Below are 17,863 nucleotides of genomic sequence, written 5' to 3' on the forward strand. Positions count from 1 at the left end.
ACAGACAAATAAAAAGAAAAATAATGTATCTTAAAGTTTTCAAAAAATAGGTGTTTCTGATTATAAGCTTATTGTTATAGTCAAAGAAGCTGAAGAATATGTATTCAATCAGTGTCCTCACTGCAACCGTTAGTTCCAGGTTCCTCATGTTTTAGATGAGTGGGTTCACTGCTGGAGGCACTGACGATGGGAAGAGATTGCAGTTGAAACTAATGAAATTGTCCCAGTTTCTTTATTGTCTTTATTTAAACAAGAATATCGATTGTAAAGGTATTTGAAATTATTGACTTCATAATAATAATAAGATAATAATTAGGAGGCTTAGAATAACATTAAATCAAAGCCACAAGATATAGTAAATAATAATAAAGAAAATTACTTTCAAGAATTTGCACTAAGAGTGTTTGTTTGCATAAATCCTATTAGTATTTTATGCACATTATTAATGCTGAAGGAAGAGGTATAAAATAGTTTCCTCACTGTATGTTTGAGCTGCTGGTTCCTCATGCTGTAAATGAGGGGATTCACTGCTGGAGGCAACACTGAGTATAGAACAGCCACCACCAGGTCCAGGGATGGGGAAGAGATGGAGGGGGGCCTCAGGTAGGCAAATATGCCAGTGCTGACAAACAGGAAGACCACGGCCAGGTGAGGAAGGCATGTGGAAAAGGCTTTGTGCCGGGCCCGCTTAGAGGGCATCCTCAGCACTGCCCTGAAGATCTGCATGTAGGAGAAAACAATGAAAACAAAACAACCAAGGACTAAAGAAACACTAAACACAAGTGCCCCGACTTCCCTGAGGTAGGCATCTGAGCAGGAGAGCTTGAGGATTTGGGGGATTTCACAGAAGAACTGGTCCACAGCATTGCCATGGCAGAGGGGAAGGGAAAATGTAGTGGCCATGTGCAGGACAGCATTGAGAAAGCCACTGCCCCAGGCAGCTGCTGCCATCTGGGCACAAGCTCTGCTGCCCACGAGGCTCCCGTAGTGCAGGGGCTTGCAGATGGCAATGTAGCGGTCATAGGCCATGGCAGTGAGAAGAAAATATTCTGCTGCTATAAAGAAGAGAAAGAAAAAGACCTGAGCAGCACAGCCTTGATAGGAGATGGCCCTGGTGTCCCAGAGGGCATTGGCCATGGCTTTGGGCAGAGTGGTGGAGATGGATCCCACATCGAGAAGGGCAAGGTTGAGGAGGAAGAAGTACATAGGGGTGTGGAGGCGGTGGTTGTAGGCTACGGCGCTGAGGATGAGGCCGTTGCCCAGGAGGGCAGCCAGGTAGATGCCCAGGAAGAGCGCGAAGTGCAGGAGCTGCAGCTCGCGCGTGTCTGCGAATGCCAGCAGGAGGAACTCGCTCACAGAGCTGATGTTGGGCATTTGCTGTCCATACACATGCTTTCCTGGTAAAGAGCAAAATGCAGAAGAATGTTAAAACAGAGTTCTCTGAGGAAAACCTATTGTGTCTCTTAAAGCACCCTGTAACCTGAGCCTCTCTCTTTGCACGAAAATCTTTTGGCATCTCTCCTGCTTGAGCTGTGGCTGGTGCTGGCTGAGAGTGGCACTGCGAGCAGGGGCTGCTGTAGGCTGCAGAGGAGTCCTCTCTGCTATACAGCAGGAAGGAATCAGGAACATGGGGGAAGCTCAAGTTCAGTTCACTGGTCAGATCAATGAGCTTTTCAGTGTTATTTCAAACAACTCATCTGAATGCAGCGTTACACAGGCCACTGCCCACAAGTTGTGTTCTAATCTGCCCTGTATTTCCTGTCTTTGAGCCACAGAACCACCCAGCTCTGGAGTTTCCTTGAGAAGCAACTGGAGACAACTGAGAGCAGAGAATCCCCAGTCCATGTGCAGCTGGACAGAAACCTCACCTGAGGTGAAGTTCTCACACAGACAGAACTTGGGAGCCTCTCTTTGAGCTCTACCTTCTTTCTACCCCCATCTGCCCCACAGCCCATGGGCTGCAGGGGGAGAGGAGGCCAGGGAGGGGCTGCTCCAGGGGAAGGCGTCTGCAGTGCAGGGCATGGCCGCAAGGTGCCCGAATCCCCCCTGCCATGGCGTTTCTGCCAACAGCTCCTTCTGGCTGCCTGCCCCTCTGTGCTGCCTGCAGCTGTCCCTGCAGGGAGCTGCTGCTCTGCACCCACCTCTTCTTTCCCCCTGCCCGTGCTCACAGACCCCATCCCACGCGGCTGTGCTCAGCGCTGCCCTGCAGTACCCTGCCACCAGCAGGGCCCTGCCAAGGGGCACCTCCATGGCTGCAGGAGCTACGGGGCAGCTGACAGAGAGCCCGGCATGGCCAGCCAGGGCAGGGTGTTCTGGGCTGACCGGGGGCACCTGCCTTAGGGCACTCCAAGGGGCTTCTGCCAGACTTCTTCACCTCACACTGCAACCCAGCAGGACTCTCAAAGCCTACTGCATTGCCCACTGCCCTCCCAGAAACAAGACCCAGCAGGAGGAGACCCTTCCAGGACCTGCAGCTGCATGGCCCTGCAGCCAGACACTTACCTTGTCAAGGGCTGTGCATGTTTGTCCTGCAGGCAGCTCTCAGCATCCTCCCACTGCCAAGTGCCTCCAAGCCCTCTCTCCTTCTCTCCTCTCTGTGTGCCAGTTGCGGTCAGAGCCCCCCAGTCCTGCTGCGCTGTGCAGAGGAGTTGCTCCTGGCCACAGCTGTCTCTCTGCACCAGGATCCCTTTTCAAATGAGTTTAATCTGTTGCAGGAGCCCAGCCCAGCTCAGCACCAGAGGCCTAGATCAAGGCACTGGAATCACCCCTCTGGGGGCTTTGCTGATGAGCCCACGAGCCTCAGGCACTCAGAGACAATTGAAGACAGCTCTCCAGAAGTCCAAGTCAGAGGCAAGTTTCCTGCAGTGTCCCCCTGAGGGCCAGCACTCACACAGCCTCCCTTGGAGCTTGTTAGAGCAGAACCCTGGAGGCAGTGAGGACAAGGAGACAAAGGCAGTGTGAAGGTGACACTGATGTGTAGGAAAACTGGATGTGTGTCACCAATCACAAGGGCCAGGTGTTGTCGCATGGCACACATGAAGGGAGATCCTTTGCCTTGACTGGTTGCTCAGGGCTCTTTGTGGGGCAGTAGAAGTTGGGGATGTGCATGGCCAAGTGCAGGAGAATGGTACGACCCCTGCCTGCTACATGGTTGGGGGTGAGGAGGCAATGAGGCCCTGGTGCTTTAACGATCAGCTGTCTCCTCATAGGCCTCAGTGGCAGAGACAACAGCCATAGCCATGGACACAAAGACCTGGGTTGTGACTTTGATCCCTCGTAGAGCCCTTGATCCTTTCCACACCAGGCTGTCCTAGGGACTCCCAGACCTGTACCTCTTGAGGGCTGCAGACCCTCTTCTGTGTGGTGCCACACTGGATCTGAGCTTGAGTATGATAACTCAGATTTTCTTGGAGGTCCTGCTCCTCATAAGGCAGCTCTGTAGGAAGCTGGCCTGGTTCCTGGTGAGCAGGCACCACAGCTCATAAGGCATCCCTCGTGGTGCCCCGGCCCTCCTCCTCCTGGTCACTGCTCCCTCAGTAGAGTCTGCCCTGATGTGTAGTTCCTCTTCCTCTGGCACAGGACTAGGCACTTATTGTTCAAGATGTTCCTTTAGGCAAACTACTGCAGTTTCTCAAGATTCCACTGGACAGATGCTCCATTCTGTCAGGTGTTCATGTCTGCAGGCAGATAGTTCAACCTTCCCATGTCTGTGCTGTCTCTGACAAGATAGCAGCATCAGGAGCTGCATGGAACGTTTGGATAATACAGGAGTAAGAAGCTGACTAAAAGTGCAGCATAGAATCACAGGAGAGTAGGGGATGGAAGGCTGCCAGGTTCCACCTCTTCTGTGCTTCCTTCTCATGCATGCTGTCAGTTTGTCTGGGGCTGTGTCCTGAATGTTATGGGACTGTGCAGGTGAAAATTAGAAGGTCCAAAGCCCAGCTGGAGCTCAATCCATGTACTATTGTCAAAGACAAAAAAAAAAAAAAAAAAAAAAAAGTGTATATAAATACTTTTATAAAAGAGGATTTAGAAGAATGATCATCTTTAATGGGTGTATGGAAAAAACCTGATGACAAAACCTGAGGAACATAATGCCTTCTTTTCCTCAGTCTCTACCACCAAGACCAGTTGTTCCCCTGGATATTTCTTCCAGCTCATAGTCAGAGCTACACTTCAAGTTTCACTTTGTGGCTGTTTTTTCTCTCCTGCTCTTTCCTATTACCACAGAAAGCTCCATGAGGGTGGAAACCCCTCTTGAAGTAGGCATCCCAACCCAGCAGGCTCCTTGCGGCCTCTCAGCCAACCAGACACAAGTCACCTCAGCAGCAGCTTCCAAGCCAGGGGCCTGCTGCTGGCCTTGCAGCTTCTTGGCTAGACACAGCCAAGCCTTGTGCCTGCTGCTGCCCACTCATGGACTCAAGCAGAAGGGACAGGACAACCCATGTTGGGGCCTTCTTTCTGCCTGGGTCCTCCTGGCTCTGGAGGCAGAGGGGATCCCCCAGTCAGCATGCCAAACAAGTGCCTTGACTTCTCAAAATCAAGGGTGACCTGCCACCTCCAGACACAAGTGACCTCACAGTCCCTTTCTGTGACACATTCCTGCTGCTGCCCTATCAAGTGCAGAGACAGAAGTGACCTCACAGTCCCTGCCACAGTCACATTCCTCCTGCTGGGCCATCAGATCCTGAGGGAGAGCTGACCTCTCTCTTGCTCCATAGGTACCTGTTTTTCTCTTTCTGGTTTGGAGAATAAGCTAAGTTTTAGTGGGAGTGTGTGTTGTCCTGCTAGTGGTGTCAGGTCTGTGGTTAAGGCATAAACAAGACCTACGGTTTAGGGTTTTTTAGGTCTGCCAAGGAGTCTAGGGTTAAATAGAGCATTTTCATGTTAGTGTTAAGGGAAGACATTAGGGTTAGCAAGAGGAAAAAAAAAATGATTCCTTTCAGAGTACTGTAGTAGCATTTATATTTAGTGATTAAAATGACTGTTTCAAGTAAGGAAAGGGCCATATGTGACTGTTTTAAGTCAGTTGTACCGCAGCATCTACATTACATAAACTGTCTTACTTCTATGAAATCATAAGTTTCTGCTGGCCAAGCTCTTCTTCCCTCAGAATCACAGAATCACAGAATTGTCTAGGTTGGAAGAGACCTCAAGATCATTGAGTCCAACCTGTGACCTAACACTAACCAGTCCTCCACTAAACCATATCACTAAGTTCAACATCTAAACACCTTTTAAAGACCTCCAAGGATGATGACTCCACCACTTCCCTAGGCAGCCCATTCCAATGCGTAACAACCCTCTCGGTAAAGAATTTCTTCCTAATATCCAACCTAAAACATCCCTCGTGCAACTTTAGCCCATTCCCCCTCATCCTGTCACTGGGCATGTGGGAGAACAGACCACCCCCACCTCGCTACAGCCTCCTTTGAGGTAGCTGTAGAGAGCAAAATGGTCACCCCTGAGCCTCCTCTTCTCCAGGCTCAACAAGCCCAGCTCCCTCAGCTGCTCCTCGTAGGACTCCAGATCCCTCACCAGCTTTGTGTTTTCTCTGGACTTGCTGGAGCACCCCGATGTCCTTCTTGTAGTGAGGGGCCCAAAACTGAACACAGTACTCAAGGTGTGGCCTCACCAGAGCTGAGTACAGGGGGACAGTCACTTCCCTAGCTCTGCTGGCCACACTGCTTCTGATACAAGCCAGGATGCTGTTGGCCTTCTTGGCCACATAAGCACACTGCTGACTCTTGTTCAGCTGACTATCCACCAATACTCCCAGGTCCTTCTCTGCCTGGCAGCTTTCCAACCACTCATCTCCCAGCCTGTAGCTCTGCTTGGGGTTATTGTGCCCCAGGTGCAGGACCCTGCACTTGGCCTTGCTGAACTTCATACAGTTGGCCTCAGCCCATCGGTGCAGCCTATCCAGATCCTCCTGCAGAGCTTTCCTACTCTCGAGCAGATTGACACACGCACCTAACTTGGTGTCATCTGCAAATTTAGTGAGGGTGCACTCGATCCCCTCATCCAGATCATTGATAAAGATATTAAAGAGGACTGGCCTTAGTACTGAGTACTCATGCTAAATCCAAAACACAGCTTCATACCAGCTACTAGGAGGAAAATTATCTGGATCCTAGCCAACTCCAGGACACTCACAGACTAAGGGCATGATATATCTGTGTGTATATCATCTGAGAAAAGGTGGTGGTGATTAATTGGAAAGTACTGGAGCTGAGCATGGTGCAGATGGTATGGAATATAAGATGGATATTGACCATGTGTTGGCTGGGATAGACTTAATTTCCTTCCTATTAGATGATACAGTGCAGTGTTTTGTATATAGGACGCAGTTCCAGACAAAGTAACAGCATGCATGAAAAGGAAGAACAGAAAAGTGGAATCTGGCAGCCTTCTATCCCCCACCCTTCACTGATTCTGTGCTGTAATTCCATTCAAATAGTTCCTGCTGTATTATCTAAACCGTCCTGCAACCTTCTGTTACTGTTACCTTGTGAGAAACAGCATAGTCAGGGTGAGCCATCTGCCTGCAAACATTAACAGCAAACAGAATGGAGCATCAGTGTGGGGCAACCTTGAGAAACTGCAGGATTTTGCCTACACAAACCTCCTGACATTTACAAGGAGAAGAGCCCGATCCTGAACCAGAGGAAGAGGAACCACAGACATCAGGGCAGACTGGGACCCTGCTGAGTGAGCAGTACCCAGGAGGAGGAGGGCCTGGGCACCACAAGGGATGCCATACGAGCAGTGCTGCCTGCTCACCAGGAGCCAGGCCAGCTTCCTACAGAGCTCCTTTCTGAAGAGCAGGAACACCAAGAAGATTTGAGTTATCAGACTCAGCTCAGATTGAACGTGACACTACCCACAGAAGGGTCTGCATCTGGCAGTAGAAGATTTGGAAGTCCGGGAGTCCCTCAGACAGCCTGGTGTGGAGAGGAGGCTGTGGAAAGGCTGTAAGTCCCATCAGGACTCAGGTCTTTTTGTCCATGGCTATGGCTGTTGTCTCTGTCACTGAGGCCTATGAGGAGACAGCTGATCGTTAAAGCACCAGGGCCTCATTGCCTCCTCGCCCCCACCCATGAACCAGGCAGGGGTCGTACCATTCTCCTGCACTTGGCCATGCACATCCCCATCTCCTACTGCTCCATGAAGAGCCCTGAGCAAGGTGTGACTGCTAAGGATCTCCCTTCCCAGGGGACATGGGTCAAGGCCTGGCCCTTGTTCTTGGTGACACACATCCAGTTTTCCTACACATCAGTGTCACCTTCACATTCCCTTTGTCTCCTTGTCCTCACTGCCTCCAGTGTTCTGCTCTAACAAGCTCCAAGGGAGGCTGTGTGAGTGCTGGCCCTCAGGGGGACACTGCAGGAAACTTGCCTCTGACTTGGACTTCTGGAGAGATGTCTTCAATTGTCTGTGAGTGCCTGAGGTTCGTGGGCTCAACAGCAAAGCCCCCAGAGGGGTGATTGCAGTGCCTTGGGCTGGTGCTGTGCTGCTGAGCTGAGCCGGGCTCGTGGGACAGAGAGATCTCGTGGCAAGAGGGCCGTGGTGCAGAGAGACAGCTGTGGCCAGGAGCAGCTCCTCTGCACAGCACAGCAGGGCTGGGGGCTCTGACCACAGCACAGAGAGGGGAGACAGAGAGGAGAGAGGCACACAGAGAGGAGAGAAGGAGAGAGGGCTGGGAGGCACTGAGGAGCGCAACAACAGAGGGCAGCGTGTGGCAGGACACATCTGCAGGCTCTTGACACTGTGAGGCTCTGGCAGCAGGGCACTGCAGGTGGGGTTGGCAAAGGGGTCTTCTACAGCTGCCACATCCAATGGCTGATAGCATCTGTCAGGTTGGGTCTCTCTGTTTCTGCAGTGCTTTAGATAACGGCATTATGAGGGGCAATTCAAGAGGAAGGCTGAGGCTTGACTTAAGTGAAGGGTAAGGCTTTTTCTGCACAGTGTGCTTGCATACTCCTGTAGTGGAGGGGAGGCAGGTTTCATGGTAATTCGTTGTCAGGATTGTAGTTTATACTAGCTGATCTTTAGCAGCTACAGAAGACATGACTGTCTGTCTTTGGGAGGTGTCTGCAGGCCAAAGCAGAGCACAGATCATTTGCAATGAGCAGGAGCTGCGTCCTCTGCAGGCAGAGCTGCAGCACAGGAGGGTCTGCTGAGTGTCCGTCTGTCCCTCCCTGGCCTTGCCTCCCCTGGCAGCAGCACACCGACATTCGGTGTGCTTGGGGGAAGGGGAGTACGGGGAAAGTGTGAGGGGTCTGGAGATGGGCACTTTGAGCCTGGATTCCTGTTGGAGTTTTCATGTACAGATTCAGGGGTGGGATTTGAATATCCTTGTGGGCCCCTTGCAAGCTGGGATAGTCTATGACTTCATGTCTCTATGAACCTATGAGTGCAATAATTTTGTAGCTCAATAAATACCAGCACAGGCCAAATGAGCCTAAGCATGGCTGTCATCTCTAAATGAAACTCGGCACTGAAGGAATCATCCTCTTTATCTGAGGATCTACAAGTTTTCACTTGAAATGCCCAGTTCTTATGCCTTACAAAACAGAGTGGGGTGGGCAGAAAGACAGAAAATACAAAAATAAATCCCAGCAGCCCTGCTCTGCAGTTGGGTGAATTGGGAGCAACAATATTGAAAAGTTCTTTATTATCAGGTGATTGAATATGAGATTACCCCATCTTCCTTTTTACCTCAGGCTGTGGGGCAGGACTGACACATTGCCCAGAGCACGGTCCCTTGCCACCCCGGACACCCTCAGGCAGCATCAAGAAGAACACAAGAAAGGGACCTGCTAAATGTCTGACTGAAATGGTTTCCAGGGCAGTTATGTGAGAAATGTAAGAACTTTACCTCAGGTATGTCTTCATATTTGTTAAAGATTTTTTCATCCTTGAGTAACTCATGCTCAGAACCAGCAAATGCCCAACATCAGCTCAGTGAGTGAGTTCCTCCTGCTGGCATTCGCAGACACACGCGAGCTGCAGCTCCTGCACTTCGCACTCTTCCTGGGCATCTACCTGGCTGCCCTCCTGGGCAACGGCCTCATCCTCAGCGCCGTAGCCTGCCACCACCGCCTCCACACCCCCATGTACTTCTTTCTCCTCAACCTCGCCCTCCTCGATGTGGGATCCATCTCCATCACTCTGCCCAAAGCCATGGCCAATGCCCTCTGGGACACCAGGGCCATCTCCTATCAAGGCTGTGCTGCCCAACTCTTTCTCTTTGTTTTCTTGCTTGTAGCAGAATATTGTCTCCTCACCGTGATGGCCTATGACCGCTACGTTGCCATCTGCAAGCCCCTGCACTACGGGAGCCTCGTGGGCAGCAGAGCTTGTGCCCAGATGGCAGCAGCTGCCTGGGGCAGTGGCTTTCTCATTGCTGTCCTGCACACGGCCAACACATTTTCCCTGCCCCTCTGCCAAGGCAATGTTGTGGACCAGTTCTTCTGTGAAATCCCCCACATCCTCAAGCTCTCCTGCTCACATGCCTACCTCAGGAAAGTGGGTGCACTTCTTTTTAGTTTGACATTAACATTTGGTTGTTTTATTTTCATTGTGGTGTCCTATGTGCAGATCCTCAGTGCTGTACTGAGGATGCCTTCTGAACAGGGCAGGCACAAAGCCTTTTCCACTTGCCTCCCTCACCTGGCCGTGGTCAGCCTCTTTGTCAGCACTGTCCTGTTTACCTACCTGAAGCCCCCCTCCATCTCCTCGCCATTCTTGGACCTGGTGATAGCAGTTCTGTACTCGGTGGTGCCTCCAGTACTGAATCCTCTTGTCTACAGTATGAGGAATCAGGACCTCAAGGAAGCCTTGTGGAAATTGCTGTTTAGATGTGTTGCAGGACAATAAGTACTCAGTCTGCTTCTGCAGATGAGTCCTAATGTTACTTGTTATAGGAACGGCCTATAGTCTTTTTCTTTTTGTTTGTGTGCTTGTGTGCAATTTTATTACTCGATTTCCTTAGTTTTAGTTCGGTTAACGTTACCCACTAAAATGATATTATTCATCCCAATTCCACTTTGGTATGTATTTTTCAAGTCTATCTCAGCGACTATACAAAAAGAGCCTGTCTGTCTGTGAACTTAAGGAAGGAGCCTGCACTGCCATCTTATTCTGACATCCTTCCTCTGAGACCAGGCCTGGCTCTGCAGGGGCAGTGCCCGTGTGCAGGGGTGCAGAGGAAAAGAGTCCCATCCCAGCAGCACGGCCAGGGAACACCAGCGCTTGGGGCATGCAGAGCTGCTCTCTTGCCACTGCCGCCCTGTCCTGCTGAGCCCTGCTGGTGGGGTCAGGCCCAGCTGCTCCTGGAGCTTGGTGCCAGCGCTGCTGTGGGGCTGTGCTGGGACTGCAGGCAGGGACAGGCAGTGGGCACGGCAGTGGCACAGCTGGCCTCCACTGCAGCACTTCCCTCCTAAGGGGGGATCTCCTCCGGGCACTGCCTGAAGGCTGAGACCTTCCTGCAAAGCTGCTGTCAAGATCAAGCCCCAGTAAGAGGCTCCAATGGGGCACGATGCTTTCCTTCTTTCCACAGGTTCTCGGTGTGTTGGGAGCAGAGACTCAGCATGGATTTTTATGGATTTGGGGCTGATTCAGATATTCCCTGTTAGTTGTTAGTGCCCCTGAGTTTATCAGTGTTCCCAGTTCCCAGGCACTGGGGCTCTACAGCACACGATGGGGCTGATGGCTGACAGCACCTCACAGGACTGCAAGTAATTGGCTCCTGTGTGTCAGAGAGGCTGGGAGTCTAGCAGCAGTGCCATGGGCTTGAAGGATCACAACCTGCTCCCATGTACCTGGGCAGGTCCTGGGCCATAAAAGGGGAGTTTTGTAGGTGTGGTATTATGAGCTCAGAGGTGCCTCAGAAATTCCTTACCCAGTCCTTAGTGAATGTCTGTAAAGCAGATTGTGAGCTGAGCTCTTTCTGAAGTAGCTGACAGGTCATCCCTCGACTACCAGCTGGCAGTACCCAGGAGTCCCCAGACTGGAACAGGTCTTGAACAAGGGGTGTCATGTCAGAGGTGTCAGCTTTTTCCTAAAAAACAGGGCTTCCTTCAGTTTTCCATGCAGGGGTGGCCACTGCCTACAAGATGCCCAGGGATAGCTGCAGCCTGCATGAAGGCCTATGAACAGTTATCCAGGAGCCGTAGCAGCCATTCTAGATCCAAAGCTGGTGGGTAGATAACAAACTTTTGGGGTGTTGCAGAGCTGCTAGGCATGATATGCAGGGTGCTCCTACAGACCTTTGTGCCCTTTGCCTTCCTGACTACAATGCCACTTCTCTCTCAGACGTGGAGTAGCCATCAGAGGTAAGAGATACTCTGAGATCATGAAAGCCATCAGAAAGCTGCCCCTAAGAAGTTGACTGACATGGGGAGGTCAGGAGAAGCTTGTACAGGAGAGGTGTATGGTTTTGGGGGAAGGAAGAGGGGCTTGGCCAACACAAACTAACAATTTTTTAAGAAGTCCGAGGGTTGATGCTGCTACAACACTGACTCTGAAAACATTCCTGCCAGGCTCTTACCTTGTTTCTAACCCCTCTTACTCCTCACCATAACTGTAATATACTACTTTTAAACTCAGAACTTCCCTTGAAGCCAAAGATCAAACCCATAAGCCTTTACCATTAACTTCTTGCTCACCCTAATCCCTGTCTTTATCACTTAGCTAAAAGTGCTTTAATTAAACTTTGCCCGCAGGCCAGCCCTAAAAATAACCCTATCCCACAGAGCTTGACCATATGCTAAATTCTGACCTGACACCATAAGCAGATCACCAAACCCTACTTCTAACCCCTATCCAGGAAGAAGGCCTGGACATGTATTTCTCTGTCCCTACTGCAATGGGAACGGAAAGTAGGAGGCACACAACTTGGTCATGTCTATCCGAGGAGTTTGAAGCCAGCGGTAAGCCCATGGCTTGAGCGATGATGGTGAGGCAACTGTGTCTGGTCAGCTGATAAACCACAGGAAGGATGCTGGGTTGGAAGTCCTGTTTGAGGTGTGGTTTCTGAGATGGCTGAGCTTTGGTCATTAGTATGAAACAGCAGGAGAAAAATCAACTGTCACAAAGTACAACTTGGAAAGTGGACTCTGGGTTAGAGAAGGAAGAAATATCCCTCAAAGGGGTCAGAGGTCACTCAGATGAAATCTTAGTACTCTTAACCAATCTATAACCGTGGCCTCAAATTAACTTCTCTAGTAATTCCATTGGGAGACTTTCACAGTAATGACCCTCTAAATAAAACAACCAAATGCTAACAAAATGCTAAACAGAATTGCCCAAACTTCTCTGAAATAGGAATCTGAGCAGGAGAGCTTGAGGATGTGGGGGATTTCACAGAAGAACTGGTCCACAGCATTGCCTTGGCAGAGGGGCAGGGAAAATGTAGTGGCCGTGTGCAGGGCAGCATTGAGAAAGCCACTGCCCCAGGCAGCTCCTGCCATCTGGGCACAAGCTCCGCTGCCCACGAGGCTCCCGTAGTGCAGGGGCTTGCAGATGGCAACGTAGCGGTCATAGGCCATGACGGTGAGAAGGGAAAACTCTGCATCAAAAAAAAAAAGATTAAAAAAGTACTTGGGCAGCACACCCGTGATAGGAAATGGCCCTGGTGTCCCAGAGAGAATTGGCCATGGCTTTGATTAGAGTGGTGGAGATGGATCCCACATCGAGGAGGGCGAGGTTGAGGAGGAAGAAGTACATGGGGGTGTGGAGGCGGTGGTGGCAGGCTACGGCACTGAGGATGAGGCCGTTGCCCAGAAGGGCAGCCAGGTAGATGCCCAGGAAGAGCGCGAAGTGCAGGAGCTGCAGCTCGCGCGTGTCTGCGACTGCCAGCAGGAGGAACTTGCTCACAGAGCTGATGTTGGGCATTCTCTGACTTTGTACTTGCTTGTCTGTTGAAGAGGAGAAGACAGAGCAATATTAGAACAGATGTCTCTGAGGAAAATAGGAAATAAAACAGAAGGGTGGATAACTCAAAGTCAGAAAAATGTCAGACCAATGAGCTTTGCAGTATTGTTGCAAACAACTGAGCTGATTGAGGAGCAAAATTGCAACTATTTTCCTCACTTTATTTTATCCTAGTTGCCCGTATAACACATAGGAGAGGTATTGAATGGTGGAACTCCCTGATATTACTTCCATACTCCAAGTGATATCCTGTGGGTGCCAAGAGGCAAAGGACTTGTCCACTGGGGAAGACTGAGCAGAGCAGCTCTGCCCATCAGTCCTGCTCTCTGTTGCCCTGGGCTACCCCTCTATGAGCTACAGGACCATCCCTCTCAGGTGCTGCCCTGAGAAGAAACAGGAGACAGCTGAGAGCAGAGAAGCCCCACTCCAAGTGCAGCTGAACAGAATCTTCACCTTTTCTCCAGGGGACTGATCAGGATCTCAGCTCTTCCCTCCTAGACAGGGCTGCAGAGGCCTCATTCCTGCTGCACACAGACAGCCATCCAGCACCATGGACATGATGTTAGTATGGAGATGTATTTTCCTTGGGCAGCTGGATAACACAAGGATGCCATGAGAGAGCTGCATCCTGCGGGAGAGCAGCCTGCAGCCCAAAAGGATGCCACGGACAGAGCTGGGTATCTGAAAGCTGGAGTGTCCCATATCCCAGCTACACCCCCTGCAGGGTCTGGAGGAGGCTTTGTCACTCCTCTCTTATCTGACCAGGGGTAGCTAGGTTATGACACTCCAAGGGGCTTCTGCCAGACTTCCTCACCTCGCAGGGCAACCCAGCAGGACTCTGGTCAGTACAAGATGGACTGAGCAGAGCTCAAGTGCTCAATCTGCTGGGAGCAGGCAGAGGAGAGCTCTGCAGACCCAGGGCACGCAAAAGCCCCACCAAAGAAGCCTGGTGAGGGATTCCTTGCAGCCCTGGGGCAATGGCAGTGACCCCATGAGCTGGGTCTGCCTCCCAGCCTGCCCAGCACGGCCCTGCAAAGTGCCCCCGTGCCCCGGGCACCACAACCCCCTTTCTCTGCAGAGCAGCACTGCCAGCTGGGGCTGGGGCTGGGGCTGGGGCTGGGCTGGGAGGGCGCTTCCCTGAGTGTCTTCTAGGCCAGCTTCAGGCACAGGGCTTCTGGATGTGAGTGTGATCTGTGCTCTGAGCAAGGAGCTCAGAGACCACCAACAGGCACGGGGCTGGAGCATTGCCTGCAAGGACTCTCCTGCCCTAACACCTTACAGGACTGGCACAGAAATGGCTCCTGTGCATCAGAGAGGCTGGGAGCCCAGCAGCAGTGCTGCAAGAATCACAGCCAGATTACTTCTAGATGGGCAGGTCCTGGCCCAAAAAGGGGGTGTTTTGTAGGTCTGTTGTTATGAGGTCAGTCGTGCTTCAGAAATTCCTAATCCAGTCCTAAGTGAATGTCCATAAAGAGGATTGTGAGTTGAGCTCTTTCTGAAGTAGCCGACAGGTCATCCCTTGAGTCCTGGCTGAGATCTCTGCCATTAGGCTCACATTTGCCAGTGCCTGTGACAGGCCAGCAGAAGACACGTGCTTTGCACTGTAGGCTGTGAGATCCACTCTTCCAAAGTACCTGGTAGGCCCCAAAGAGGAAGAGGTCTTGGATAGGAGTTGTCATGTCAGAGGTGTCAGCTTTTGTCTGACGTTATCCTTCAGGGCTGCTTTAAGTTTTCTACACAGATGTGGTCACTGCTTCCAAGATGCCTGTGGGAAACTGAAGCATGCATGAGGACCTGGGAAATGTTACCCTGGATTAAAAGTTACCCTGGATCCATTGGATGGCTTGGCCATCATAAAGTAACAATTGTGAAAAGGTAAGGGGGTTCAGGTAATATTGATGCTGCTGCAACACTGACTCTGAGAATACTCCCTTCAGACTCTTACTTTGTTTCTAACCCCTAACTGCTACTCCTCACCTTGACTGTAATCCACTACTCCTGCTTAACCTCAAACCTTCACTTGAAGCAAGTATTCCATTTCAGATAAACCAAGCCTCGGTCTTCCTGCTAAAATGACCCCTCAAAAATAACATTCTCTAAAACATCTTCTATGCCACATTACAGGTAGAATAAGACCCATCCTCACAGATGCTATCAGGCATCAGATGTGCTAGCTGTAGATGACCCCTCTGGCAACCCCACCTGCATGGCCCTGCTGCCAGAGCCTCATGGTGTCAAGAGCCTGCAAATGTGTCCTGCCACACGCTGTCCTCTGTTGTTGCACTCCTCAGTGCCTCCAAGCCCTCTCTCATTCTCTCCTCTCACCTGTGGTCAAAGCCTCCAGCCCTGCTGTGCTGTGCAGAGGAGCTGCTCCTGGCCACAGCTGTCTCTCTGCACCACGGCCCTCTTGCCACGAGCTCTCTCTGTCCCACGAGCCTGGCCCAGCTCAGCAGCACAGCACCAGCCCAAGGCACTGCAATCACCCCTCTGGGGGCTTTGCTGATGAGCCCACGAACCTCAGGCACTCAGAGACAATTGAAGACATCTCTGCTGAAGTCCAAGTCAGAGGCAAGTTTCCTGCAGTGTCCCCCTGAGGGCCAGCACTCACACAGATCTCATTAGAGCAGAACCCTGGAGGCAGTGATGTCAAGGAGACAAAGGCAATGTGAAGATGACATTGATGTGTAGAAAAACTGTATGTGTGTCACCAAGCACAAGGGCCAGGCCTCGACTCCAAGTGCTTCGGAAGGGAGATCCTTTCCTTTACAGGTTGCTCAGGGCTCTTTGTGGGGCAGTAGCAGATGGGGATGTGCATGGCCAAGTGCAGGAGAATGGTATGACTCCTGCCTGCTTCATGGGTGGGGGCGAGGAGGTAATGAGGCCCTGGTGCTTTAAAGATCAACTGTCTCCTCAAAGGCCTCAGTGGCAGAGACAACAGCCATAGCCATGGGCACAAAGATCTGGATTCTGCTGGGACTCTCAGTCTAGTCACAGCCCTTAATCCTTTCCACAGCAGCCTTTCCTAATCACAGAATTTCTAGGTTGGAAGAGACCTCAAGATCATCGAGTCCAACCTCTGACCTAACGCTAGCAGTCCCCACTAAACCATATCACTAAGCTCTACATCTAAACGTCTTTTGAAGACTTCCAGGGATGGTGACTCCACCACTTCCCTGGGCAGCCTGTTCCAATGCCTCACAACCCTTTCAGTACAGAAGTTCTTCCTAACATACAACCTAAAACTCCCCTGGTGCATCTTTAGACCATTCCCCCTCGTCCTGTCACCAGGCACGTGGGAGAACAGGCCAACCCCCACCTCGCTACAGCCTCCCTTGAGGTACCCATAGAGAGCGATAAGGTCGCCCCTGAGCCTCCTCTTCTCCAGGCTGAACAAGCCCAGCTCCCTCAGCCGCTCCTCGTAGGACTTGTTCTCCAGGCCCCTCACCAGCTTCGTCGCCCTTCTCTGCACCTGCTCAAGCACCTCAATGTCCTTCTTGTAGCGAGGGGCCCAAAACTGAACACAGTACTCGAGGTGCGACCTCACCAGAGCCGAGTACAGGGGGACGATCACTTCCCTAGCCCTGCTGGTCACACTGTTTCTTATGCAAACCAGGATGCCATTGGCCTTCTTGGCCACCTGAGCACACTGCTGGCTCATATTCAGCCGACTATCCACCATCACTCCCAGGTCCTTCTCTGCCTGGAAGCTCTCCAACCACTCATCTCCCAGACTGTAGCTCTGCTTGGGGTTATTGCACCCCAGGTGCAGGACCCGGCACTTGGCCTTGTTGAACTTCATGCAGTTGACCTCAGCCCATCGGTCCAGCCTATCCAGATCCTCCTGCACAGCCTTCCTTCCCTCAAGCAGATCGACACACGCACCTAACTTGGTGTCATCTGCAAACTTACTGAGGGTGCACTCGATGCCCTCGTCCAGATCATCGATGAAGATATTAAAGAGGACTGGCCCCAGCACCGAGCCCTGGGGGATGCCACTAGTGACTGGCCTCCAACTGGACTTGGCTCCATTCACCACAATTCTTTGGGCCCGGCTATCCAGCCAGTTTCTAACCCAACGAAGCGTGCGCCAGTCCAAGCCAAGACACAAGTCACAAACCGGACACAAGTCACCTCAGCAGCAGCTTCCAAGCCAGGGGCCTGCTGCTGGCCTTGCAGCTTCTTGTGGAGACACAGCCAAGCCTTGTGCCTGCTGCTGCCCACTCATGGACTCAAGCAGAAGGGATAGGACAACCCATGTTGGGGCCTTCTTTCTGTCTGGGTCCTCCTGGCTCTGGAGGCAGAGGGGATCCCACAGTCAGCATGCCAGGCAGGTGCCTTGTGCTGGCCTAGCAGGGCCACTGCCAGATGTCAGCCCAAAAGTGCAGCTCCCAGGGAGAAGCCAAGCGTGATCTGCCACCACCAGACACAAGTGACCTCACAGTCCCTTTCTGTGACACGTTTCTGCTGCTGCCCTATCAAGTGCAGAGACAGAAGTGACCTCACAGTCCTTGCCACAGTCACATTGCTCCTGTTGGGGCAGGAGATCCTGAAGCCGAGCTCGTATCTCCCTAGTCCCTTAGGGACTAGGACTCACTTTTCTGGGTTAGAGAGTAAACAGAGGTTTTTTGGGAACGTTTGGTGTTCTTCTGTGGTTAGGGTATAGGCAAGCTCTGTAGTTTAGCATTTTATTTAGGTCTGCCAAAAAATCGAGGGATAAATAGAGCATTTTAATACTAGTGTCCACGGAAGGCATTTGGGTGAGTAAGCCTCATCTTGGTAAGGGATGCAAGGAATAATAAGAAGACATTCTAGAGATACATCACTCGGTAAATAAAGGCCAAGGAGAGTGTACCCCCTGCAATGAATGAGAAGGGTGGACTGGTAATGACAGACATGGAGAAGGCTGAGGGACTCAACAACATCT

At 51.5% G+C, this 17,863-nt stretch overlaps 2 protein-coding genes across 2 annotated transcripts; one reads left to right on the forward strand and one right to left on the reverse strand.

The window, feature by feature from the left end:
* Positions 1–381: 381 nt before the first annotated feature.
* LOC311428056 (olfactory receptor 14C36-like) lies at positions 382–1,206 on the reverse strand (the record flags this gene model as incomplete). Its single annotated transcript, XM_084539618.1, has 1 exon — positions 382–1,206. One exon carries the CDS (start codon positions 1,204–1,206, stop codon positions 382–384), a length of 825 nt encoding a protein of 274 aa, XP_084395744.1.
* Positions 1,207–8,949: 7,743 nt separating this feature from the next.
* Positions 8,950–9,882, forward strand: LOC311428057 (olfactory receptor 14C36-like; the record flags this gene model as incomplete). The annotated part of the gene is made up of 1 exon (XM_084539619.1): positions 8,950–9,882. One exon carries the CDS (start codon positions 8,950–8,952, stop codon positions 9,880–9,882), a length of 933 nt encoding a protein of 310 aa, XP_084395745.1.
* Positions 9,883–17,863: the final 7,981 nt, after the last annotated feature.

This window comes from Aythya ferina (genome assembly GCF_964211825.1).
Source record: "Aythya ferina genome assembly, contig: HAP1_SCAFFOLD_29, whole genome shotgun sequence".
Classification (NCBI taxonomy): Eukaryota; Metazoa; Chordata; class Aves; order Anseriformes; family Anatidae; genus Aythya; species Aythya ferina.